Raw genomic sequence first — 26,678 nt, 5'->3', positions numbered from 1 at the left:
TAAGCTATTAAGTGAGCCTTTTTATTAGTCTGCTAGTCTTTGTTTTGCAAATGCCAAAAATAGGTGTGTTAAAATCCTTACAAACGTTATACAAATGTTATGCGTCCAGCAATTTTTAAAACTCTTCTTGCTTTATATATTTTGATGCTTCATATTTTTTTCAGCACATCAAGGTTCCAATCATTTTTCATGTCTACTGTTCCCTTTAATAATTACATTTGACACATTTCATGTTTTTGTCTTGAATTCTACCTTGCTAGATGGTAATATAAGTCTACATTCTTGCCCATCCTTTAAAAATGTGTATTATGAAAATTTTCAAACATACACAAAACCAGAGAATAGTGCATGAACCACCCTAGAGTTATCAGCCATTAGGATGTTTTCACATTTGCTCCATTAATCCCTTTTTCCCCCTAAAGTGTTGGGGTTTTGTTGGTGTTAAAAATCTCTACACCCAACATGGGGCTTGAACTTACAACCCTGAAATGAAGAGTTGGGTGCTCTACCAACCTAAGCCAGCCAGGAGCCCCTTTTCTCTCTTTCATTTGAGAGAGAGCGCGAGCACACACATGATCGGGAGAGGGGCAAAGGGAGAGAGAGAATCCCAAGCAGGCTTCCCACTGCCAGCACCAGAGCCCAACTTGGGGCTCAAACCCACAAACCCTGAGATCATGACCCAAGCCGGAACCGAACCAGATGCTTAACCGACTGAGCCACCCAGGAGCCCCTTAAGTATTTTAAAGTAATCCCAGACATCGTAACATTTCACCACAGTAGACATTCACATATTTCAATATTCATCTCTTGATTGGTGCAAATCAGGATCCAAATAAGGTTACACACCACGTTTGGATGTTGGGTAAGCTGTCCTTACCTTACCCACTGACTTGTTGAAAAGCAAAGGTCAAATGTCTCATATTTTAGGTTTATCTTTACTTCTTCATGGTGTCATTTAACTTGTTCTTCTATCCTAGATATTTCCTCTTGGTGCACCTGGGTGGTTCAGTTGGTTGAGCATCTGACTCTTGATTTTGGCTTAGGTCACAATCTCACAGTTCAGTTGGTTCGGTTCGTGGGATCAAGCCTCCCGTTGGGCTCTGCACTGACGGTGCAGAGCCTGCTTGGGATTGCACCAGATATTTCTTCTCAATTGGAAGTTAGTTTCAATGCCTCAATTAAATTCAGGTTCAACGTTTGGGGGGAAAAAGAACTTTCAAATAGTGCTATGTATTTAATATAGATCAGAAGGTATAGAAGATAGCCTTGGCATCAAGAGGTGACAGCCTGATCATGGTCAAGTTCCTCAACTTTTCATGTAATGGTTTCATCCACTGATGAGCTTTGCCTGAATTAACTATTTCATTATGGATTACAGAATAGTCACTTTTCTAATATACTTTTCCATTTATTAGCTGAAATACGTTGTAAAAAACTTTCTCTCATTGTCTATTAGTTTATCCCAAATACAGTTGTTTAAAAAGGTAGGATAAATGCTTAATTTTTTCCCCTTCAGTGCCGGTTTTTGTTTTGTTTTGTTTTTTAATGTTTATTTTTGAGAGAGTGTGGGAGCACGGGAGGGGCGGGGGGGGGGGGGACAGAGGATCCGAAGCAGGCTCTGTGCTGACAGCAGCCAGCCTGATGCAGGGCTTGAACTCACAAACTGTGAGATCATGACCTGAGCCAAAGTCAGATGCTTGACTGAGCCACCCAGGGACCCCCAGGATGCCAGTTTTTAAATAATGACTTGGAACCTTGATACATCTTTTTTTTTTTTTTTTTTTTTTTTAAGGATGGACAGCTTGTGGTTGGATTTTGGGTTGACCCAGTGTGAAAATTTTCCTCCTAATAGGGGTGTTTACTGACTCATAATTATCCTAAGTATGTTTGATTCTGTATTTATGCTTTTTATTTTTCTTAATGTAAAATATTTTAGAGAGAGTGAGCATGCACATGAATGGGGGAGGTGCAGAGAGAGAGAGAATCTGAAGCAGGCTCCTTGCTCTCAGCACAGAGCCAGGTGCAGGGCATGATCTCCTGGTCCATGAGATCATAGTTCATAACCTGAGCCGAAATCAAGAGTTGGGACGCTTAACAGACTGAGCCACCCTGATGCAACTGTTTTTGCTGATTTCTATCTTCAACTCTTGCTCTTTTTTCTATTGATTTGAAAGATATAATCCTATTTTACTAGTGATTTTTTTTTTTTTTAAGATTTTAAGTTATCTCTACACCCAGTGTGGGGCTTGAACTCACAACCCAAGATCATGAGTTGCACAGTCCACAAACTGAGCCAGCCAGGTGCCCCCCTAGTGACTAATTTTTCTGTAAAATCAATGTCCACTCAATGCAAAAACTGCAAACCACCCAGGAGGGTATACAATTTAGAAGTGCCCCAATACTATGCAAGTGCCATGGAAGGAGAGCATGTTCTCAGCGGTTCACTTGTGTCTCTTCCAGTAAGTCTCACAAAGGGTCTCCCTCCAATGCTAGGGACTCCTGTTACAAAACTTCCTGAGTGGGCATCGAGATTCCTTGAAGGGGAGTTCTAACCGCAGTCCAAAAGCAAACTGAACGGTTTTTTCTCAGATCCCCCGTGTTTTCACTCGTCTGAATTCTTCGATATTCAATGGATGACTCAGCGCCAGTTGAGTGAAGGATTCACAGCGGAAAGCGTGTGGTACTAATTTCTGTTTGGTGCATGAAAGGCCTCTGGCACAGCTACATCACAGACTGTCACAACGAGAGCAGCTCTTAAGTGGAACACACCTTGCCCCTTAACCTTCTACCTTCAGCATAGTGCCTGCCCCTACGATCGGGGGTGATGGTGCCTAGGCTCTCCTGTTTATGTCCTTTAGGACCACGTCACCTTCTAAGCGCTACCAGCCATTGCTGCCATTTCTCCAGTACAGCCCGTCTGCAATCTTTGGTAGCAATGTCACAAAACTGTTGGTCTGTGCAGGCTACCCTTCCTCTTCCAGGTTTTTCCTACAGGGCTTAAGCCTCATCCAGTCAGATGCCTCTGCTCAGAACAGCTGCTTACCTAGAAACTTCACATTTAATTCTCATTATAATCCTGATGTTTGTGAATGAGAAGAGGCAAGTCTTAAGATAGTGAATAAATAGTCTAAAACCAGCAATTAAAACAGTCAAAAGAGTAAAGTGGTAGGCATATGAGGTCCTCTGACTTCAAGGGTAACAGAAAGCTTTCTACCACCTCACGTTACTTTATTTTTTTTTCTTAATTTTTTAAAATGTTTATTTAATTTTGAGAGAGAGAGAGAGAGAGAGAGAGAAGCACACTGCAAGCGGGGGAGGGGCAGAGAAAGACAGAATCAGGAGGAGGCTTCAGGCTCTGAGCTATCAGCACAGAACCCAACACAGGGCTTGAACCCACGAACTGTGAGATCATGACCTGAACTGAAGTGGGATGCCTAACCAGCCACGGCAGCCAGGTGCCCCTTTCTTTCTTTCTTTTTTAAAGTAATCTCTACACCCAATGTGGGGCTCAAAGTCAGGACCCTGAGATCAAGAGTCACATGCTCTGATGGCTAAGCTAGCCAGACACCTGCACCTCACCTTACTTAAAAAAAAAAAAAAAAAAAAATTAATGTTTATTTATTTTTGAGACAGAGAGAGACAAGAGCATGAACGGGGGAGGGGCAGAGAAAGAGGGAGACACAGAATCCGAAGCAGGCTCCAGGCTCTGAGCAGTCAGCACAGAGCCCGATGCGGGGCTCGAACTCACAGACTGTGAGATCATGAGCCACCCAGGTGCCTCTGCACCTCACCTTAAACCACCTGGGACACCTGGGTGGCTCAGTCAGTTAAGTGTCCGACTTCAGCTCAGGTCATGGTCTCATGGTTCATGAGTTTGAGCCCTGCACTGGGCTGTGCTGACAGCTCAGAGCCTGGGGCCTGCTTCAGATTCTATGTCTCCCTCTGTTTCTGTTCCTCCCCTGCTCACACTGTCTCCCTCTCCTTCAAAAATAAAAAAATAAAATAAATTTAAACCACATGTATTTCTTGGCACTGCTCAGAAGTCCTGCTAACTAGGATCAATAGTAGGAATTTTTTTAATGAAATGATGGAATTAAAATAATTTTCTATGTTCAAGCACAAAGCTGTACTACATTTTAACTTTGCAACAAAATTTCCTTTTATCCCACATTTATGGTGAAGAGCTGAAACAGAGGAGATCCCTGCTTGCTACTCACCCTGTTATATCTGCAATGTGGACCATCTGTCCTTGTGACTGACTTAGGGACAAGTAGAAGGGGAACACTGCTTAGGAACCAGTGGTTTGAAATCAAAGAGGAAGTTCAAGGGATCAGTAGATGTTTCTTCCTTATTACATTCCAGTGAAATACACTGTCATCAGCCCTACTGTTATTTGTTTTTTGTGGGGTTTTTTGTTTTTCTTTTTTTTCCTATTGTTACTTGTTAAGATTTCAGCAGCTCTGGGGGCTAACTGGCTCCTACATATCCTAACCATGAGAAAACTGGACCAGCACAAACCTGTAGGCTCACCTTTCCATTTTAATAAAAAGACCACTTCCAGTGAGGGCACCTCAGAGTTATAATTATCTCTGCTGCAAAGGAACAGACACACAGCACCGTATCATTATTTTTAATGTCCAGAATTTATAATACAAGGGCCAGAGCTTTCTCCCCAACTCAAGTTTATAAATTTTCGATTGGCTTGTGAGGCCAGTAGGGATACTTCTTTTTGTCTAATTTGGTTTCTGGGAAGACTTCGTTCAGGTCCTCAATGGTCATCTGATCAAATGGAATTATATTCTTCATCTTCTCCAGCTGGAAAGAGGGCAATTGGGTGAAGGTAAAGAGGGCCACAGAGATACAAAAACGAATCCAAGGTAGGTTACTGCCACTGGGTGAAAGGAGTGTGGCCGTGAGAGAGAGAGGACCTATTACAGACAACAGCCAAGGGTCACTTACCTCTTTTTCATATTCCACAATCCTGGCCTTTGAGAGAGACAAAAACTCAGCACAACTTTTCACCTTAAAGAGAAGGGAGACATTCTGTTTTGAAACCAAGTTGTCCTGTCCTGACTCTGAGGCTCCCAAGACAGAAGAGTCCCAGAGCCCACCCCTCTTGCCTTCCCATTCTGTGCAGACTCCTGCATGTGCCAACTCCTGAGGGGAGCATGCTTTGGGAAGCAAACTACAGCTTTTCCTAAATGCACAAAGAAGCCCATACAGGAGAGCCAGCTTATAATAGCAGGACCAGGGTTGTCAACAATTTGCTCACCGAGACAACCTACAAAATGCCAGTACTTCACAGGGGCTGCTTACTGGACAGTCAGGACAAGCCGTCTGATCACTAGCCAGACTTCTCTCTGGTGGAGCCACCGGTGTTCCCACATTTGGCTTTCATACTTTCAAGCAAATAGGTATTTGACTACCACCTTGGATAATTTCTCTACCTGATTCTAACTCCGTAATTGTTTTTAACAGCTTAGTTGAGGTATGACTGACATACAATAAAATGCACATACTTAAAGAATGCCACTTGGTAACTTGTGACCTATGTATCCACCTACGAAACCAGCAACACAACCGAGACAGGGAACAAATTTATCAGCCCCCTCCCTCCCATTCCCAGGCAACTACTGAAGCACTATTGCCATAGATTACTTGCATTTCCTAGAGCTCACTCGACTTCACCTAACTTCTAAGAAATACGGAGCCATCAGGAATTAGGAGAATCTTAAAATCAGAGTCTCAACTACTTACATCTTCTCTTTCTTCAGCATCCACCTGGACAGTATATTTATCCTCTGGCACAGGAACCTTCAGGGCATTAAACTACAAACACAGGGACAGTTGTTATTAATATACCCGGGAGTCCAAGAAAGGGCTCAAAACCACCGATCCTTATAGATAAAGACATTCTCCATTCCAAGAGGAAACCAGTATGCATCTAGAGTGTTGTAGTAGAAAGATTAGCCTGAAAACAGGAGCTCAAGGTTCTCAGTCCTGTCGCTAACTGGACAAATCTTTATTACCATGAGCTTCAGTGTCATCATCTGAAAAGGATGGTTGGATTTGATGACCTCAAAAATGGCCTCCTAGAACGTTGTAGTCTGAAGAAACTCTGATTTCTCTTTCTGGACTGACTGGCAGAAGAACGTTTGCATAATGGAGATGGAGATGGTCTCCTGAGAAGACTGCCGAGTCCTATAGCCCCAGCACGGAGCACTGCACCTGGCACAGGGTAGGCCTTTGGAAAGCATCTGTCAAATGGGTAAACAACTAAATTCCAGATACTGAGGTTTAACATGTAAACATCAGAAATGGAGATACGTAGGTGAGAAATTAAGCCACAAGACACAGTAAAAAGGAGCAGGAAAAGGAAAAAAAAAGGGTAGAAAAGGTGTTAGGGAGACAGGTGAGGGGCTAAAAAATAATTCCGGAAGAGTTGGGATGGAAACATTTAACTTCACAGCCCTCTGGCTCCCTGATTAAGGCTGTATGGGCTGTTTCTTTGGATAAGAAATCTGCCAAATAAATAGACCCTGAATTCTCCACGTTTACCATATAAAACTACCACCTCAAGACCTTTGGCCACACCCATTTTTCCTGAGGTTCCTTTTGGACCTGTTTTATTTTTTACCCCAACATTAAAATTATATTTCCTTAATATGGGGCCTGTTAACAGCACCCTTCTTTCCACACTGTCATCCTGCACAGGTAATTACCTACTGTTCTGCTCCATACCCACAAGCCACATTACAAGACCAGTGCTTTAGCTGCCTGAAGTCTCACCTTCTTCTCAAAGTCATCTACCAAGCCAGCCTTCGCCACATTGGCCCTGTAGTAAGCCCAGTCGATAGCAGGTGGATTCTCGGGGAGAGTTGCCAACCTGCTCACATGGAAGAAAAAAAGTTAAGATTCTTCTATGAGCAACAGAAAATCCACACAGTACTTTCCCTGTTCCTTATTCCTATGGCCTAGAGCTATTATCACACTTTTCTCTAGGAGAGAGATTCCAGGAATGCCAAAAACTACTTTCATTTGCAAAATGTATGAATTTCTTTATACCAGGAGAGCATCAGAAATTCATATTTAATTCCAAAGCACTGTTTTGCTTCCACATTTGGAGCAAGTTAAGAGGGTCCCTCTCAGAATGGTACTGACCTGGAGGTGAGAGTCTCATTCCAGGATTTCAGGGAGTTAGCAATGGCCTTCTGGTTTCGGGGTATGATCTCCCCAAAAGCTACCCAGTCAATGGCTTTTAGAGCAAGTTTTCGCCCAGCCATCTTGAGATCCTGGAAAATAAAACAGGTCAGATCAAAACAGGACTCTTAGAGGGGTGCCTGGGTGGCTCAGTCGGTTAAGCGTCCGACTTTGGCTCAGGTCACGATCTCACGGTCCATGAGTTCAAGCCCCGCATCGGGCTCTGGGCTGACGGCTCAGAGCCTGGAGCCTGCTTCCGATTCTGTGTCTCCCTCTCTCTCTGCCCTTCCCCCATTCATGCTCTGTCTCTGTCTCAAAAATAAATAAACATTAAAAAAAAATTTTTTTTTTAATTAAAAAAAAAAAACAAAAAACAGGACTCTTAGAGCAAATCCTCTAAAGGGCACCTTAGAAACATGAAAATCTGTAAGAAATAGAGAAGCATCCTCTGAGCACTTGGTGAGTATGTTTACCAACTGAAGGAATCAGGATTACTAAACAAGGAACAAGTTTAGCTTTTCAAATTCAAGGCATGCAACCTGCCATATAACCACATTATTTCCCCTGAAACTGTCCCCCTCTATTCCCCAATTCCTACTCCTCCTTAAAAGCCCAGTTCTTTAGTGTTTGCTCTTATCTTCGGAAATATTGCTAAAGTAACACTCATGCATTACATAAAAGTTAATCATTTAAATACATTTCCACTCAGAATGAATGTGTTTTATTCACTGATTCTCCAGTGCACAGAACCTGATATATACCCAAGTTTCAACAAAGCTTAAATACAGCAGACCCTATGCTGGAAAAAATGGGGATAATACCGGCCCTGCTTATCTCAGAAAGCTGTTAAAAGTACCAAGTGAGGGGCGCCTGGGTGGCTCAGTCGGTTAAGCGTCCTACTTCAGCTCAGATCACGATCTCACAGCTCATGGGTTTGAGCCCTGCTTCTGGCTCTGTGCTGACAGCTCAGAACCTGGAACCTGCTTCTGATTCTGTGTCTCTCTCGTTCTCTCTCTGCCCCTCCCCAACTTGCACTCTGTCTTCTCTTAAAAATAAATAAACATTTAAAAAAAATTAAGAGGCGCCTGGGTGGCTCAGTCGATTGAGGTTCCAACTTTCAGTCAGGTCATGATCTCACCGTTTGTGGAGTTTGAGCCCCGTGTTGGGTTCTCTGCTGACAGTTCAGAGCCTGGAGCCTGCTTTGGATTCTGTGTCTCATTCTCTCTCTGCCCCTCCCCCACTTGTGCTCTCTCTGTGTCTCTCAAAAATAAATGGAAAAAAAAATTTTTTTAAGTTAAAAAAAAAAGTACCAAGTGAAATTGTGCACACCAATTTGCCCTACAGTCTCCTACAAGCTTAAGGGGCTCTCTACCCCTTCCCTACCGGATTGGTAATACCTGCACTTTCTAATTCAGGTCTGATTATCCTCTGCAGCACTAGCACATGCCCTGTGGATTCTAGCAATAACCTTAACACAGGTGTTCCATATGTGTGAACGTGAGAGAAGGTAGAAAGTAGTTACAGCCATTTTTTTTCCCCTTAACTCAGAAAATGGGAAAATAGTCAAAACTAAATTTAAGATCAGTGCCAGACATTAAGAGAAAGACAATGTCAAAAGTCTTTACAAACTACGGGGTGCATCACAAGGAAGGTGGAAGAAATCCTCCTCGGGATCTTAAAAAGAAACTGTTCCAACACCTGCCTCTTGGTTTCTCTTTCCCTCTCAGGATAAGTGGAGGTGATGGACAGGTGACTCTTAAAAGACGCCCGAGAAATAAGCGCCTTGACAGAGACTTTTCCAAGCACCAGTGCAGGTAGGCTTCATAAATGATGGGATTTTTGTCTTGCTCTGAACGCTCCCCACGCTCGAATGCCAGGACCCTCAAGAGGAAGAGACTGAGTGTCCCTCAACAAGTTAACACGATCTCGGGGTAACATTTCCCCAGCCCCCAGACCGAACTGCCGAAGTCGGCCTTGGTGGGGGCGGACCGAACCCGATCAGGTGTGGGGAAGCACCTCGGTCAAAGGTGGCAGGTCGACCCCAGCGACCTCGCGCGAGGGGGAGGGGAGCGGAAGGGAGCGCGGCGCAGAGCGGCGGCTGCAGTTACACCCGGACACTTTGGCAGCGGAACGGCAGGGCAGGCATCCTCGGCAGGGGTGCGACAAGGGTCGGCGCAAGGTCTGAAGGAGGCAAGGCACGGCAGCCCGCCAGAGTCGGGCCCAACGCCCCAAACCCCACTCACCTTCACCTACCGCGGCGGCCCACAGTCCACAGCAGCAAGGGACGGAAATGGGTCACCGGAAAGTTTCCCAGAGCCAATCCCAACGCCAAAGGGGAGGGCCTTGCTTCGCAGGTTAGCCCGTAGAAATGGAGGCTGGTTCCGGAAGTCCCGCCCACGAGGGCGGGCGCGGCACCTCCCCCTGCACGGGTCCCCGGGAGCTGGTTGGGGGCGCTCCCGTCCCTCTCCCCCGGCCCCACCCCCGCCGATGGGCCGGCCCGGCTCTCCCTGCCGAGAGATGGGCCGGCCCGGCGGCGCGCGGGCAGCGGTGGCGGCGGCGGCCCAAGATGGCGGAGCTGCAGCTGGACCCGGCGATGGCGGGGCTGGGAGGGGGTGGCGGGAGCGGGCTGGGCGACGGGGGTGGCCCGGGCCGCGGGCCCCCCAGCCCTCGCCCCGCCGGCCCCACGCCCCGCGGGCACGGCCGCCCGCCCGCCGCCGCCGCGCCGCCACTGGAGCCGGGTCCCGGACCGCCAGAGCGGGCAGGGGGAGGCGGTGCGGCCCGCTGGGTCCGGCTGAACGTGGGCGGCACCTACTTCGTGACCACCAGACAGACCCTAGGCCGGGAGCCCAAGTCTTTCCTCTGTCGCCTCTGCTGCCAGGAGGACCCGGAGCTGGACTCGGACAAGGTGCGCCCCGCCCTCGGGCGCGCCCCCGCTCTTCGGACCCCCTCGTTCCTCCTAGCTCATCCCCGGATTCCTGCGACACGCTCCTCCCAGGCGGGCTTTTCGGGCCGGGACCCCCTTCCCATCCCTCTTCCGCCAGGCTGGCCCTGGGGGCTATTCTCCCCCATCCTCAGTCGCACCCTGGCTGTCTCTCTGACCCCGCCCTTCACTCTAAGCAACTCGGTCCCCATGCTGTGCCCACCCGCACCCACGAGAACCCGCTCCACACCCCTTCTCCGTACACATCTCATACCCGCCCCTCAGATCTGCATGAGTTTTCCCCTGGCTCCTCGTCAGCCCCTCACTGCCTGTGCCAGATGCGTCCAGAACTGGGTCAGGGTGAGCTAAGGCATCTTTCTAGCTTTCTCAGACTCCCTCTCGGACCCCTCTGCCAAGTTGGGTGAAAGCCTCGGTCTGACAGCTGCAGGAAGTGTTTCTGGTGATACCACACTTCTTTCCTGTGGTCCTGGGCCCTGAACTCTTATCTGGTGACAGCCACTGTTTTAGGACTATTAGAGCTCAGATACATTCCTTGGAAAGAGATTACCAGTTGCCAGTGCAAACCTAAGCTGACTGGTTAAGACCATCGGAAAGTGAAAACTGAGGCCTGCTGTTGGGCAAGATGCATGGCTACGAACAAAGTTGAGAGGTGACGAGGCACTTCCAACCCGTTTCCAGTTTGACGTGTTTATTGATTAACTTTACACATTCATCTTTCAGTTGCCAGCTTAAAGGCATTGACCCTGGCTTATACCCCTGTATATCCTATGTAGCACTCAGCCAGTTACATTGAAATAGAGTTGGGGTTGGGTAAAGATTCGCTGATTTTTTTTTTTAACTCACCAACTGCCTCTCTAATAAATCTCAGACTTATGGAAACCTGTCCCACCCGAACTTTAAAGAAATTTCAAAACCTTTGCTTATAAAGGAATTATTTTTATCTACCCTAAATCTTTCTCTGTTGCAGTAGAAGCCAGTTTCTTCTTGTTCCTTTTACTGTAAAGATGAGTAGGATTAAAGCTGCTCAGAGCCAAGTCCAGGCGGTGCCAAGCTTCCTCTGGGCACAGAACTGGGGTGTGTGAGTTACAGCTGGCAATGCAGACTCCCACTGATGTTGGCCTTGAGCTCAGGAGCATTGCCAACTATACAGAGGTTTTCTTAGAATTAGGAATGCGATTTGGGGGCAGTAGAGAGAGGTCAGAATGTCCATCTCAAGCAAAGATTTACGTAATTAAAATATGGCATTTTCTTCCCCTTTCTTGATAATAGATGTCTTACAGAAGAATGGTGGTAATTGTGTCCAAGTAAAGATTTTGGAAGTTCAGGGGCACCTGGGTGGCTCAGTCACTGAAGCGCCTGATTCTTGGTTTCAGCTCAGGTCATGATCTTACAATTTGTGGGTTCAAACCCCACATCAGGCTCTACACTGACAGCTGTGGAGCCTGCTTGGGATTCTCTGTCTTCCTCTCTCTCTCTCTGCCCCTCCTCCTCTCACTGTCTTTGTCTCAAAATAAACAAACATTAAAAAAAAACAAGACTTTGGAAGTTCAAGTAAATGCCTGCATGATGACTGTACATCTATCTGTAGCTCCGTGCCTGAAATGATCTCAGAGTACAAGATACATAAAGCTAGCCTTCTTGCCAGTAGTTTGTGATAAAAAATGTCTAGCAAGACTTGCCCCCTTGCTAATGAATGGTGACAGAGAGGCTGAAACCCTGCTCCAACTTAGTCCGACAGCTCCAAAGTGTTATCTTTGTGTTTGGTTGGCAGGACGAGACAGGAGCCTATCTGATTGACAGGGACCCCACCTACTTCGGTCCTATCCTCAACTACCTCCGCCACGGGAAACTCATCATTACAAAGGAGTTGGCTGAAGAAGGTAAGAACAGTGTTTTAACTGGGCATTTTCAGAACTCAGCCCATATCTTGAAAGCCGTTTCACACTTTGGAATTTTGTTTGAGATTTTCATCAAGGTCACATGCAGGTGTAGTAAACATTTATGAAAGTGAACAGGGAGTCTCTAGTTACGTAGTCTTATCTGAGGAAGTCTTCTTTAAGGGATCCCCACTGGGCTCTGTCCAGCCTTCCTTAATGAGAAGAAAAATAGGTAACTCAGCTTTGCAAATCACTTCAGGAGCATTTTTCAAACCTGCAGAATCGTCAGGATCCCTTTTTACTTTCACTTATGTGCTTGCTGGCAGTGAAATGTCCATACCCTGAAGCATCACATCTCTGACATTAATTATTTATATTTTCACTTTTAGTTGAACTTGGAGCTGTAAAAAGTAATAAAGGCTTGGCCTCATTTCTTGTAAGACTGGTCTCATGCTTCCTTGTAAATTTTTGCAGCTGACCTAATTCATTCTCCAGTCCATTGTCAGCTGTATCATCTTTTTGGTTGGTACGACATTTGGACTCTAAGTGGGTCTAGATATCTTTCTAAAAGACTTGGCGTGGCCTCGCCAAAGGCATTCCGTTGAAGATTGGGGCCTCTCCCTAAATCCAGGGCACCCTGACCTGGAGGCTTTAGCTCTGAGTGAGAAAGCTGTAATGGCTGTGCTAGTTAATGAAATGGCTGCGAAGCACATCTGTTTCAACCAGTAAGAAGAGGACTTGTGCATGTGCTGTCTCTTTTTTCAACATTTCAGATGCATTCAAAAATCATGGGAACCGTACAATAAACTTCATGCACCCACCATCTAGCTTCAGCAGTTACCACCTCATGGATAGTCCTGTTTCTGGAAAAGAGGAATCTTAAGCATCTTTTCTGAGGGCCTTTAAAAAAATTTTTTTTGAGGGGCGCCTGGGTGGCTCAGTCGGTTAAGCGGCCGACTTCGGCTCAGGTCATGATCTCACGGTCCGTGAGTTCGAGCCCCGCGTCAGGCTCTGTGCTGACAGCTCAGAGCCTGGAGCCTGTTTCAGATTCTGTGTGTCCCTCTCTCTGACCCTCCCCTGTTCATGCTCTGTCTCTCCCTGTCTCAAAAATAAATAAAACGTTAAAAAAAAAAAAAATTAAAAAAAAATTTTTTTGAAATATTTTCAAATTCAGAGAAAAAGGCGAGAATAACAGAACTCGCAGCTTCACCACCATTTTTTGAGATCTGTGTTACCCTTTGTTCTCTCTCTGTCCCCCCCCACCACGCTTCTCCCTCCCCCCACCATAGTTTTTATTTCTGAACTATTTGAGACTAGATTACAGATGAGTCCCTTAATACTTCAGTGTATTTCCCGAGAACAAGGTTATTCCCTTATGTAAGCACAGTATGGTTATCAAGATCAGGGAATTTAATATTGATAAATACTTCTATCTACAGCTTATATTCCAATTTTATCAGTTCCAGCAATGTCCTTTATAGCAAGTTTGTTTTTTGTTTTTTTTTTTTCTGATACTGAATCACACATCCCCTTTGTTGTCCTGTCCAAGGCCTTTGATTTTATTTGGCAAAGCATTCTCTCAGTGATTGCTCTTTATCTTGTTCAAATAATAAGCACCCTATTAAACTTTGGTCCACATAAATTTATATACACACACCCACCCCCGGTAATTTTTAGGACCGACTAGGTAAGCTTTGCAAGCTCAGGAATTCTCCAATGTGACAAGTTCCAGAAACTAAGTGACATATGGGAAAGGTGCCCTGCAGCTAATGGGCAGGTGCAGAGAGAGTCAGAGAAGGTGCCAAGTGGGAAGCCGCAGCGGTGAAACAGAGTAAACAGAGCAGACCCAGAATTTGACTGACTCAATTTAGGGAGAAGGGAGGGGTGTACACCCTAAATAGCAAAGAAATGTTTCCCAGGCTGAAGGAGAGAGACTAGACTTCAATTTGAAAAGTGCGATTCAGGGGCACCTGGGTGGCTCAGTCAGGTGAGCGTCAGACTCTTGATTTTCTTGATTTTGGTTCAGGTCATGATCTTAAGACTGTGAGATTAAGCCCTGTGTCGGGCTCTGAGCTGAGTGTGGAGCCTGCTTCGGATTCTCTCTCACTCTCCCTCTGCCCCTCTCCCCCATTTGCACTCTCTCTCTCTCTCTCTCTCTCTCAAATTAAAAAAAAGGGGGTGCCAGGGTGGCTCAGTCAGTTGAGTGTCCTACTCTTGACCTTGGATCCAGTCATGATCTCACGGTTCAAGCCCCGCATAAGGCTCTTCACTGACAGTGCAGAGCCTGCTGGGATTCTTTCTCTCCTTTCTCTGCCCCTCCCCTGCTCACTTGCCCTTTCTCTCTCAAATAAATAAACTTAAAAAAATTCTAAAAACAAGTTTCAAGGGGCGCCAGGGTGGCTCAGTCGGTTAGACATCTTTTTTTTTTAACGTTTATTTATTTTTGAGAGAAAGAGCTCATGTGTGGGTAAGGGGCAGAGAGAGAAGGAGACACAGAATCTGAAGCAGGCTCCAGGCTCTGACCTATGAGCACAGGAACCCGATGTGGGGCTCAAACTCATGAACCGTGAGATCATGACCTGAGCCGAAGTCAGACACTCTATCCACTGAGCCACCCCGGACACCCCTGACTTTGATTTTGGCTTAGGTCATGATCTCTTGTGTGTGAGTTCTGGCCCCCCTGTATCTGCCTCCACTCTGGTAGTGCAGAGCCTGCCTGGAATTTTCTCTCCTCCTTCTCTCTCTGCCCCTTGCACGTGCTTGCTCTCTCAAAATAAATAAACTTTAAAAAAATGCTCGGGGCACCTGGGTTGCTCAGTTGGTTGAGCGTCCGACTTCGGCTCAGGTCATGATCTCACAGCTCGTCAGTTCAAGCCCCGCATTGGGCTCTGTGCTGACAGCTCAGAGCCTGGAGCCTGCTTCGGATTCTGTGTCTCCTTCTCTCACTGCCCCTAACCCACTCGCATTCTGTCTCTCTTTCAAAAATAAACAGACATTAAAAAAAAAATGCTCTCCCTCTCCTCCTGTCCCTCCCTTGCACATGCTCTGTCTCATGGTCTTGCTCTCTTTCTCTCTCTCTCTCTCTCTCTCTCTCAAAAAAAATGCAGTTCTTAGCAAGCATGTAAACTTTAGCCTCTTCTCACTATTTTCCAGGGAGTGTAACACATCTTTAACTACATACGGTTTGGTCCTTGTCCTAGGTGTTCTGGAAGAAGCGGAGTTTTACAACATTGCATCTCTTGTGCGGCTGGTTAAGGAACGGATACGGGACAATGAGAACAGAACTTCTCAGGTAATGGGTTTTGAACTCTTTTTTTGTTTTGGTTTGGTTTGTATTTTTTGTTTTGGTTTAAGATTTTATTTTTAAGTAATCTTTACACCCAGCGTGGGTCTTGAACTCACAACCTTGAGATCAGGAGTCACACGCTCCATGCATGCTCCATCCATGCTCCATCGGCTGAAGCAGCCAGGCACCCCACGGTTTTGAACTCTTAAAGGGAAAAGGTCTTAGTGGCTCTCTTTGTCCCTGCGTCTGGGTGGGATTTGAAAAGGATGCTGTGCTGCTTGGCAAGAGCTGCCTCTCCCCTTAAAGCTGGAGGTCTGTGTGGAACATGGGCCATCCACCAGGCAGACAGCGCATACGCCACCAGACTTATTCAGAACAAGGAAACAGAAGAAGAAATAGCAAAGCAAAACAGCCCCCATATCCCTTTAGAAGAGTGGGGAGGTTGTGGCTGCTTATCATGGGACAGCAGGAGGGACCCGCAGCACTTTAGGCCCAGAACCTCTTCTCGCAGAGTATCTGTCTCCCTCCACATAAAGACCCAGCGAGCTCTTACTTCCACCTGTTGGCCACTCTTTAACTCTTTATTAGGACCAGCCTTTTAAAGTGTGACCGTGTCGCATTCAGCTCCTGATAGCCACGTGAAAGCAGTCTCATGGCCTAGACTTTAGGAGCTGCTTGTGAATCATGCTTCTGAGGAAATAGGCTTCTCTGTTTATTATGAAGTCTGGGTTTTTATATGAACTTGGTAGATACAGTAACAGGAAGAAACACACAATTTGCCTCCTAGTTTTGAGGGGGTACAGGTAGCTTATTTCACATCACATCACCCGTCACATGTCTTAAGTGGCCACAGCAGCATCTTTTAGGCCCTTGAGATTCTCTGCTTCCTAGGGAGGGTCTGTGCCCTCCAGAAGCTTGAAGTCTAGCAGGGAAAACAGACGCTCCCTTTCCTGTATTTAGGTTCTATTTTAAGAAAGTACCACTGCAGGAACAGAGGGCATGGTTGGACTCTGCTGTGACCATCTGTCTTGTAGCAGGACTTGCTCTTATCCCATCAGATGCTGGTGGTAGATGCTTTCCTGAGATCCATTCTGTTGCAGTGTAGAATTGTCCTGTGATTAAGCAGAAGGTAATATGTTTCTTTTCAAAACTCAAAAAAATAAAAAATAGTTCCTTGTTCTTTCTGTGTTAGAGTTTACATATCCAAGTTTTCTGGCTCTGAATGGAATTATCTGGTTGAATAACTGACACCTATTTTTTTTTTCAAAAATGATTTCTCTCATTCGCTTAATCTGTAGTCATTTGCAAAGGTGAGAAGAGCTTCCTTAGTTTTCTTCCCGCTGGCTGATGGCTGAAAGCCTTCTTTTTATTATTACTTTTCTTAATGTTTATTTTTGAGAGGGAGAGCACAAGCAGGGGAGAGGCAGAGAGAGAGAGGGGGATAGAGGATCTGAAGCGGGCTCCTGACGGCAGAGAGCCAATGCGGGGCTCGAACCTGCGAACCACGAGATCATGACCTGAGTAGAAGTCAGACACTTAACCGACTGAGCCACCCAGCACCCCTGAAAGACTTCTAATGTTCAAAAATGAATTTATAGTTGGTTTGCCATTTTATTGTATAAAATAGGATCCGGCGGTGCCAGTCTTTTCGCCATCTCGTGTTAAACTTACATGGCATCTTTTACTATTGTGGATATTTAATAGCTGGGCATTCTGAAAATCTAGCTTTATCCTTAATTTTCCACATTCCAAAAAAGCTTTTGATTGCCTAGTGTAAATTCATGGTGCCATGAATTATGTAACTTGAAGCCATTCAACCCTGAACGTTCGCAGCTCTGCCATTAGCTGATTCCTTGAGAGCATTGTAAGTTTTCTATTTGATGACAGCGATGAAGTTAATTAGTCTTCTAGGTTCTGAAGGCTTGTGGATGTAGACCCAGTTGGAAGCTTTTTTGTTCTAGGGATGTAAAGGCCTTTTGGATGTTAATTGATCTTTCCATCTGTCCTTTTTATTGAGTGAAACTCTGAGCAGTGGACTCGAGGTTGTTCAAAGACACCCTCTTTTGCATGTGTCACACATGGCTCTGAGGCCAAATACATGTGTGTATTTTTGTAGCCGTCCCTTCAAACACATTCTCTCCTTCAACTTGTCTTTTTTTTAAGATTTTATCTTTAAGTAATCTCTGTACCCAATGTGGGGCTCAAACTCACGACCCAAAGATCAAGAGCTGCACGCTCCTCCCAACAGAGCCAGCCAGGCTCCCCAACTTGTCTGTGTTTTTTTTTTTTTTTTTTTTTTAATTTTTTTTTTTTTTCAACGTTTATTTTATTTTTGGGACAGAGAGAGACACAGCATGAACGGGGGAAGGGCAGAGAGAGAGGGAGACACAGAATCAGAAACAGGCTCCAGGCTCCGAGCCCTCAGCCCAGAGCCTGACGCGGGGCTCGAACTCACGGACCGCGAGATCGTGACCTGGCTGAAGTCGGACGCTTAACCGACTGCGCCACCCAGGCGCCCCAACTTGTCTGTGTTTTAAGGAGACACACATGGGGTGCCTGGATGGCTCAGTCGGTTAAGCATCCGACTTTGGCTCAGGTCATGATCTCGCGGTCCGCAAGTTCGAGCCCCGCGTCAGGCTCTGTGCTGACAGCTCAGAGCCTGGAGCCTGTTTCAAATTCTGTGTCTCCCTCTCTTTCTGACCCTCCCCCGTTCATGCTGTCTCTCCCTGTCTCAAAAATAAATAAATGTTAAAAAAAAATTTTTTTTTAATTAAAAAAAAAAAGGAGACACACATGGCAGACATTCAAGCAAAGCCCAAGATGTGGGTTTCCAATCCCACCTTCTTTTGGTGACCCCTCATATCTCTTAGCGGCTGCCACCAATTCTACTAACTTTGCTGTCTTTGGTATTTTATGTTGGGTGATTAATCTTAGTGCATTTGAGAATACTCGTGGTTTTCTTTGGAAGACAAAAATTAAAAAGAGCTAACACATGCATCTTAAATACCTGGGACTTTGACAGGTGTGGCTGATATCATAGATCTTTCGCGATGCACTGAGTTTTGTAACATGAAACACTTGGTTGTTTCCAAAATGTGTGGTTAGAGCCAGTTGAAGTCTTCCCGAGATTTGCCCTATATTTTAGGTGGAGGGAATGTTTTTCTTAGTACCTCGTGTAACAATAGTTGCATTCGGTTCAGAAGGGGAGAGCGTGGAAGAAAGCGCGGTGTGGTTGGCAGATCAGCCCAAGGCCTGGCACTGCCTCCGACCCAATAGCACCGCCTCGCTCAGGCGAGACACCGCGCTGACATCAGTGTCCCACTGAAGACGGGAGGAGAGGGAAAGCCACTCTGGGCTCCTCGTGCTCCGTGATCCACAGCTGCTTTTGTTGAGCCAGTATTTCCCCAGTAGTGAGTTCTTCCAAAACTGATTTTCCAGATAACTGAAGCCCAGTCATCCTTTTGCAAAAGTACTAAAGCCAGGTTTTCATTATTCTTCAGGAAACGGTCCACATTTTCTTAAGGTCACGTGACTCTAACCAGTCCCTCTCTCCCTGATGGAGCTTCGTTGTTCTGAGCTTCAGTTGCTGTTTGTGCTCTAACAAATGCCTCCTGGCCTCCGGGACGGGCAGTGGATGTGCAGCTATTTATTGGACCCAACACTGAGTGGTCCAAGACTGCTAAACACAAGTCTCCCTGTGGGCCTCTAATTGTCCTCTGACGAACAGGGACTTTCATCTGGTGAGCATGCCTCCTTGCAGCAGCCCTGGCTGTCACCTGACTCTGGCCGAGTCGTAAGTGTGAGGGGGTCCTCAGGTGGTTAGAGTATAGGGGCCTTAGTGCTGCAACTTTAGGGCATCCCGCCTTTCGCTTCTGTTCTAGAAAGTCGAGTCAGCTAGCAAATGACTTCTGTCTGAATCTCTGACACCAGCTGGGGTGTCCCAACAGTTTAATCCTATCCTGACACTAATAAGTAGTAACTATTTCCATAGGTTTCAGGGCTCAGTCCCACGAGACTGCCCTTCCTTCAGACGCCAGTGCCAAATCCCGGTTCCCAGGCTACCTGTACTTCTGTCCAATTCGGCTACAAATTCAAGGGTTCCCATGACATCCCCTTTGGGTTCAGTAATTTCCTAGAACAACTCCTAAAACTCAGGAAAATGCTAAACTTACTATTACAGTTGATCTCCAGCAGACTAAGGAACAGCCAAGCGAAGAGAGACGTGGGGTGGGGTCCTGAGCACAGGAGCCTCTGTGTGTGCAGTTGGAATGTGCCACTTGCCCAGGACATCGATGTGTTTGCCAACTGGGAAACTCCCTGAACCCCCCTGTTCAGGGGTTTTTAAGGATGTTTCATTATGTAGGCATGACTGATTCAATTAAACCATTGGCCACTGGTGATTGAATTCAGTCTCCACTGAGGTCAGCGGGTAGGACTGAAAGTTCTAAGTCTCTAATGGTGCTTGGTCTTTCTGGAGACCAGTCATTAGCACAAAAAAGACCCTTTTATCACTCAGGAAATTCCAAGGGTTTTAGGAGCTCTGTGCTAGGAACCAGGAGCAAAGACCAAATATTTATTTTTTGTTACACACTTTTCTAGCAGGAATGTTACCATTTAACACTGAAACACTCCCAGGTACCATCAGCGGAGGGTGAAAATAGTTTGAACATTGGTATATTGTGGGGTTCCTTTTTAATATGTTATTCCCTTAATAAGGTATTGCTCTGGAAAAACCAAATTATGGTCTACATTTTCAGCATGTATGTCATGATATGAACAACTTAAAAAGAAAATGGGGCTCTCTTGTCCAAAGCAATTTTCCTCTGTTTTCTACTCTGGGAAATAGATGAAATCTAATCACATAATTCATTTCTCTGAACTTCAGAATTATTTTACCCACTAATTCATATCCTTGGGCCTTTTTCTTTTCTTTCTTTCCTTGGATAAGTTTTTACTGAAGGATGACATTGCTCATGAACTCATAGTCATGAGGTCGAGCCCCACGTCAGGCTCCACGCCGCGCATGGGGGCCTTCTTGGGATTCTCTCTCCCCCCTCTCGGCCCCTCCCCTGCTTGCATGCACGTGCGCTTGCTCTGTCTCTGTCACAATAAGTAAGTAAACATTCTTATAAAAGAAAACCTTAAGAAGAGAAAGATGACAGTGCCACTTGTAAGAGGGGACGGTGTGTGGCTGTCCAGAAAAAACGTCCAAGCAAATTCCTTTTCACTGTTCATTCTTTGGACGAGCCTCCCTAGCGCAGCTGCGAACCGTCGTGTCCTTGAAATTGTTCTTCTAAGTCCGTTGGTTGTTGCAGGGCCCCGTGAAGCACGTGTACAGAGTCCTGCAGTGCCAGGAAGAGGAGCTTACACAGATGGTCTCCACTATGTCTGATGGTTGGAAATTCGAACAGGTATGTTTCCTAAGTGGCAGCCACCGCAGCATCTCAGCCCAGGAGCCCACGTCCCTCAAACAGCTGCCATCTGTAACCAGCTAACCCCAGGGGTTCGTAGGGCCACGTGTGAACCTGTTCAGAAACGTGGGAATTATTCTGTCAGCTGTATAGGATGAGTTGGGAAGAATTCAGAATAGTATCATGTCTCCTGACTTCATATCCAAGTTTTAATTTGATTGTGCCCAGAGGGAGTCAGCCAGCCTGTTTAGGCTTGAAAGTGTCTCTCTGAGGTTTTTTCTCCCTCAGAGGGATTTCTTTCAAAAGCACTCAGTTGAAACATTCTAGAATAAGTACATAAAGAAGGCTAGGATTCAGCAACTACCCTACCTTTCCTTCCCAGGATAAGAACTCTGTCATTCTGAACATATATAATCCACTGCAGAAAGCAAGAGCAGGTATGAGAGGAGCCAGATGTGAAGAGAAGTGGGGCTTGGCCATTTCCCATCAGGCTGTGGATTTCTGTTCCTTTAGCTTTGCGTGGTGGCAGAATTACCAAAACAAAACCAGACAGGCAGAATTGTACTGTTTTCTTCCATTAGATGGCAGGATTGTTCAGTTCATCTATTGTGTGCGCAACAGGGAGCCTGGCGTGAATAGAATGGATATATATAGAAGGGATATGTATTGTGTGGATCGTGCCTATTTTTAATGTAGAGTTTAAGCGTCAGTTGAACTGTCACCATAAACTTACCTTCTCAGATAACTTCTGTTCGTCGTGTTAACGGTATTGGGTTATGGATCAAATACACAGGTGTCTTGGTCGTCAGAGCCAACACTGGATAATTCCTCACCCCTCCACTGCAGAATCAATTCTGCCTGTGTATGTTGGCCTGGTTCTTTTCTTTTCCCTTTTTTTTTTTTTAAAGTAGTTCCACACCCAATGTGAGGCTTAAACTCAAGACCCTGAGACCCTGAGATCAAGAGTTCCATGCTCTCCCAACGGAGCCACCCAGGCGCCCCTTCCTTTATAGGTCAGCCTAGTTCTTACTCATTTGGGGGCTGCAACATGTTGCCATACTTACACTCCACAAGTATTTTCCCTGAGAAAAGTCTTTTTTTTTCTCAAATATTTTCTTTTTAAATAATCCCTACACCCAACATGAGTTCCAGCTCATAACCCTCAGATCGGGAGTCACATGCTCTACCAACTGAAACAGCCAGGCGCCCTTCCCTAAGTCTTAAGCAAAGAATGTTCCCAAATAAAAAAAAAAAAAATTTTTTTTTTTTTAAGTATTCTTGATGAAACCAGTGAATAATTTTTTATTTTCTTTTTCTCATCTTGTTAACATTCATGGGGCAGGTGAAGCATGAAACATGAAGTCATGTTCCCACTGACTCTATTATATGGATGAGGAAGTTCAGGCACAGGAAGGCAGAGGGACCCAAAGCCCATTCATAGAGCAAGTCAGTCCTGTTCTTCTGACTTGAGGCCCTACATGATTGCCCGGATGACCTTACCCTTGGGCTCCGCTTTTCTCGGTGCATGTGCATTTCCTGTTTAAAATTAAATCCTGAATTCAATTTGCCGAAAAGGTTAAAAGTCCCAGCAGCATATGGCTTATGGTAACTCTTCAGTGATTCACTCGGTGCTTTCCAGAGCCTTTTGAGTGCCAGTCTCCTGTCTGGGACTTCTGCTTAAAGATGAGCCAGCCCTGTGTAGGTGTTTGGCTAAAGCAAGTGTCCATTTTCATTCACAGAAACATTCTCTTTCACCTCAGTGTTTGCTAGAAGGAATATGATCATGTTCATCCTAGCTGCTGCCTTTGGGATTGTTTCAAGTGCTTGGGTGGGGAGACAGTGGCAGATCCCATCCTTTCCTTCTCTGGGGAAGCCTTGTTGAGGACGCCCAAGTGAATAACAGATCCAGGTATCCCCTGGGCCGTGATAGTCCCAGACAGTTCATCATCCTGTGAGAAGCAAAACCACAAAGTTCGGACAGGAGGCGGGTTGGGTCTGTGTGGCACTTTAGCACTTTAAGAGGACTGTTCACCATGCTCTGGTTTTGTCAGCTAATCAGCATTGGATCTTCCTATAACTACGGAAATGAGGATCAGGCAGAATTCCTCTGTGTTGTCTCCAGAGAACTCAATAATTCTACCAATGGCATTGTCATAGAGCCAAGTGAAAAGGCAAAGGTAAGAAATCGCATCACCAGAATTTTGTCTCTGACTCGTTTGTTCCCAGCCCCTCAGTGGACTTGGCCTGGACTGTTTGGTGCTCCTGACTTCTTCTCTTTCCTTCCAAAGCTAGCTTTGCATTTTTCCTTCATTTTGGTTGTTGACTGTTGTCATTTAAATCAGGATTTATGGAGCAGTGACCAAGCGTTCTTAGTTAGGAAGTAGGTACTGAAATAGAGTAGACTTTATGTCCCCACCTGTCAAATCAGTGAAAAATCTAATTGCAAAGTGAGAATTGTGAAACTCAAAATGGGAAAATATTTTGTGTTTATTCTTTGAAACCATTCTCTCTCTTTTTTGTCCTGTCTCAAGAGAAAAGGTATTTGGTTACCTTTGTGACTTCCCCCACCTTAAGTTACTGGAAAATTGTACACTGTTATCCTCTTTTTCCTGTACTGTGCCCACCCCCCCCCCCCAACTCTCTCTGTCTCTCATAAACACTTCTAAGTCGGCAATTTCCTTTAGCGTGGGAGAAGGGGTCTGACAGCACGGATACTGTGGGTGCAGTGGTGTTCAGCAAGAGGCTTTTACAACTGAAGTGCTTCAGGGGAGGTTAGGGCTCAGCCCTGCCTTGCTTCCTGCGGTGACAGGACTGTTGTGCTGCCCAGCGGGGTCCAGTGGAAAGCGGCCGCGGGTCCCTTTTCCCTCAGCAGTCTGCTTAGCAGCCTCGGCCCAAGCCTCAGCCCTCCCCCCCATCTTCCATTTGCAGATTCTTCAGGAGAGAGGATCTCGGATGTAAATTCCAGATTCTTAACCATCAAGAGAACAAGCCGGCAGAGCACCTTGTGAAGTTAAATCTTGCTCCTGTACAGTAACCGAGCTCCTGCAAGGCACGGCTGAGCTTGGCCCCCCAATGGAGAAGTGTTCTGGTCAAAACCAAAGGAACCCCTGCCTGCCCCCCACAGGAACCTGAAGACAGACGCACTTCCGGCTGCAGAATACCTTTTCAGAAACCTGCTTTTGTCTTCTTAGCCAGTGTTAGATCAAATCCTTACCACAGCAGCTGGGCTGGGCTCCCAGTGGGGGCCTTTACGGGGGATGCGGGGGAGGGGCAGAGGAAGGCCTAGCTCCTCGTACAGGCCTGTGCTTCAGGGACGCTGGAGCAAACGCCAGAGGATCGTCCCTGGGCCGTGCCATGTTTTTGCCTGGGTGCCACGTTGGACGTTGGCAGCCACTTTGTAACACTATCTTTCCCCTCTTCCCCGCACCCCACACAAATGCAGCAGGTGCCAAGGATTCTAGCTTCAGTTCGTCGAATTGAGGTCTCGGGTAAAGGATAGATCCGCAGAATACCCCATATTCCTGTGGACGAAACCTCTTTGAGGAAGGGGAGGACGGGGTATCCGTGGTTGTGGGTGGAGGTTGGGGATCGCCGCTCTGGGTTCGGGGCATTCAGCTGCTACCGTGTTCGTCCTTGCCTCATCTGTCTCCGGCAGCCCAGACCCTCCAGTAGCTTGCTTGCTCCTCAGGTGGAGGTTAGAGGCAGGCGGCATCCCACACCTGTCACACACAGAGGGGCACTTAGGGAGGCCACACCCTCCATTGACCCATCTTCCTTCCCTGACTTTCTGAACTGGACCGAAGATAAAGGGACTTTGGATCCTCTGATGGCTTGGGTGGGGACAGCTATTTCTTTGAAAGTTGCCAAATGTGTTCTATTGTAGTATCCAAAAGTGTCGTTATTTCTGTGACTGTCTCTTGGAAATGCCTTGACTGAACGTTCGATATTTGTCCGAGTCTCCTGGTTTCTAACCTTGGCAAACCTGCCCCGCAGCCGTGTCCGTGACGCCACGCCAGCCCCTGCAGGGTATATGTGTTTGCTGGGCAGTCCGAGGACTCCCCGCGTCTCTGAGCCCGACCCTTTACCATCACTTCTATCTGCAGACTGCCGCGTCCTCGAGAATCAAGTGCTTGTTTGGCCAGGGAGGGGAGTAAAGCCCTCCTTCGGGCTGGGACCACAGAGCTTGTATCTGGACCTCCTGTCTGCGCTTTTGAGTCTTAGTGAACAGTCACTGAACGCAAAGGGCTGGAGAATCCTTGTTCTTCCCTCGATGACTTTTCCCAGTGTGGCAAATGGCCCAGAGAAGGGGAAGGCGCCTCTGGGGCACGCTGCACCTGTAACAGCCACTCACGTTGGTCACTCCTGGTTTCCTTCACAGTGAGGCTCCCTCTGCTCCACAGCTCAGTGCTTACTAGGGGGGTCTGGGGCCATGGTTTTTGGAAATGACTCACAGACGGTGCCGAACGTCTTAGGAACTCATGACCTGCCTGCGTGCAGATGGCATAACTCTTCTCCGGATCTCACTTTGACCTTATCTCTCTGTGTGTAGAGCAGGATAGAAATGTGTGTACAGGGGTGTCTGCTGCTCCGTGTGTGTCTACACACCAACGTGAGCGTGCATGTTGACATCGGCCCCTTGGACTCTGGCCTGTGCCCACGATTTCTACAGCTATAAACGTTAGAGGAACTTCTACCTGCAGCAAAAGCAGTCACCTTTCAGAGACGTCGCAGGCATCCTCCTGTCATCTTTCGGAAAGCACGAGATTGGGCGTGTGGAGGAAAAGCTGCTCAGACCTGAGTAGGACAGAGGACTTTGGAAGACTTGCTCTTTGGCCAGAAAAGTAACATTTGACTCTAAGGAGGGAAAGCAGCTTCATTTGGGACCTTGAGCCCAATCAGATCTGCTTTCCCTGGGGCATGCCTGGGCATCAGCCCGTGCTCCTCGTGCTCTTCGTGCTCCCGAGCCTGCACGAAGGGGTAAAGCGAGGCAGGCCAGAGGGCAGAGGCGGCAAGCCCCTCAGGAACGCATAGTTAGTCTTTTCTCTTTTCAGAGCCCCACCGTGGATCCTGTAGAAAAACTGCTGAGCCCCTCACTCGATGCTCTTGAGAAATTAACACAAGTGACATTTCTGCTCCCCTAGAGGGCTGGCTTTCACGAGGTCCCCCTCCTTCTGGCAGCCCAATGACAATTGTTCCAGTGCTCCTGAGTCTGAGGATGATTCAGTTCTTAAGGTTTCTGGAAAAGTATTCGCCCCAGCCCTTTAGGAACCAAGTCAGTATTTTTTTTTACTGAAAGCCTTCTGGGAGAGCCCAGCTGATTACTTCGGAGGGAGGCCTGGCCATCCATCGGTTTGGGGGTGTCACGTGGCCAGGGACCCACACTCTCTCCAGCAGCCCAGTGCTGCCAGGTGGGGAGTGTCTTCCTTTTTCGTGTTGTGCCCAGGCCTGAGGCCGCGGGCGACTCAGGCCCAGCTCACAAAGCAGCCTGGCCTCTCCTAGGAGATGCCACACTAGCACGCTTCTGTCTTTCCTTCAGAACCTGCTTCCTCCTTGGCAATGAGGCGCAGCCCAACCTCCTCTAGAGCGACTTCGTTTCTGCAGTCTTAACTGATCTCAGGGGTGTCAGCGAGGTGTAGGGGAGGAAGGGACAGAGATGCTGGGGGGTGGCCAAGAGGACAACCACATCCTCCGACATGGCCTTTGGCGCAGAGGTTAGGGACCATGCCTGTCACTTGTGGGTATTGTTTGTTACTGTTTGTGTATTTGAATAAAGTCTGAAATGCTGTGACCTTTTTTTGTCAATAAAGACAAGAAACAAACAGCCGAATCTCCTTGGTTTCCTGTCACTACTGATGATTCTCAAACTCTTCTCAGGAGAGGAGTTTCTCTGCACCTTTCCTACCTGGGCTTCTTAGAAAGTCCTAGTTTCTCCCGCTGCTGAAACTGCCTGAGGGCGTGTTGGG

At 46.8% G+C, this 26,678-nt stretch overlaps 2 protein-coding genes across 3 annotated transcripts; one reads left to right on the top strand and one right to left on the bottom strand.

Annotated features, from left to right (window-relative positions):
- Positions 1–4,615: 4,615 nt before the first annotated feature.
- On the bottom strand, positions 4,616–9,508 carry ATP5PD (ATP synthase peripheral stalk subunit d). 2 transcript variants are annotated; one of them, XM_047081437.1, is made up of 6 exons: positions 9,444–9,508; positions 7,162–7,292; positions 6,778–6,886; positions 5,758–5,829; positions 4,960–5,022; positions 4,616–4,815 (listed from the first exon to the last, which is right to left on the bottom strand). In XM_047081437.1, exons 2-6 carry the CDS (start codon positions 7,281–7,283, stop codon positions 4,684–4,686), a joined length of 498 nt encoding a protein of 165 aa, XP_046937393.1. In that variant the 5' UTR covers positions 7,284–7,292; positions 9,444–9,508; the 3' UTR covers positions 4,616–4,683. The 2 variants fall into 2 exon arrangements, with proteins under 2 accessions (XP_046937393.1, XP_046937394.1); XM_047081438.1 differs by having other exon boundaries at positions 6,790–6,886; positions 9,444–9,507.
- A 213-nt stretch (positions 9,509–9,721) lies between these two features.
- On the top strand, positions 9,722–26,542 carry KCTD2 (potassium channel tetramerization domain containing 2). Its single transcript, XM_047081436.1, has 6 exons — positions 9,722–10,105; positions 11,913–12,021; positions 15,219–15,310; positions 20,620–20,715; positions 22,767–22,892; positions 23,644–26,542. Exons 1-6 carry the CDS (start codon positions 9,767–9,769, stop codon positions 23,671–23,673), a joined length of 792 nt encoding a protein of 263 aa, XP_046937392.1. The 5' UTR covers positions 9,722–9,766; the 3' UTR covers positions 23,674–26,542.
- Positions 26,543–26,678: the final 136 nt, after the last annotated feature.

Source organism: Lynx rufus, unplaced genomic scaffold, assembly GCF_022079265.1.
Source record: "Lynx rufus isolate CCGP_SWC_20201006 ecotype Redwood Valley unplaced genomic scaffold, mLynRuf1.p SCAF_18, whole genome shotgun sequence".
Taxonomy (NCBI): Eukaryota; Metazoa; Chordata; class Mammalia; order Carnivora; family Felidae; genus Lynx; species Lynx rufus.
The sequence above is the reverse complement of the archived record's forward strand: the minus strand, read 5'-3'. Positions and strand labels throughout refer to the sequence as shown.

Bases quoted from the DNA above. Each gene is read 5' to 3' on its own strand.
- KCTD2 (XM_047081436.1), top strand. From the start codon at position 9,767: ATGGCGGAGCTGCAGCTGGACCCGGCGATGGCGGGGCTGGGAGGGGGT. The intron at 12,022-15,218 runs GTAAGAACAGTG...TCCTTGTCCTAG, and splicing joins AAAGGAGTTGGCTGAAGAAG to GTGTTCTGGAAGAAGCGGAG. The intron at 20,716-22,766 runs GTATGTTTCCTA...TGGTTTTGTCAG, and splicing joins ATGGTTGGAAATTCGAACAG to CTAATCAGCATTGGATCTTC.
- ATP5PD (XM_047081437.1), bottom strand. From the start codon at position 7,283: ATGGCTGGGCGAAAACTTGCTCTAAAAGCCATTGACTGGGTAGCTTTT. The intron at 6,887-7,161 runs GTCAGTACCATT...CCATGTGAGCAG, and splicing joins AATGAGACTCTCACCTCCAG to GTTGGCAACTCTCCCCGAGA. The intron at 5,830-6,777 runs GCAGCTAAAGCA...CTGTGTTTGTAG, and splicing joins AGAAGAAGGTGAGACTTCAG to TTTAATGCCCTGAAGGTTCC.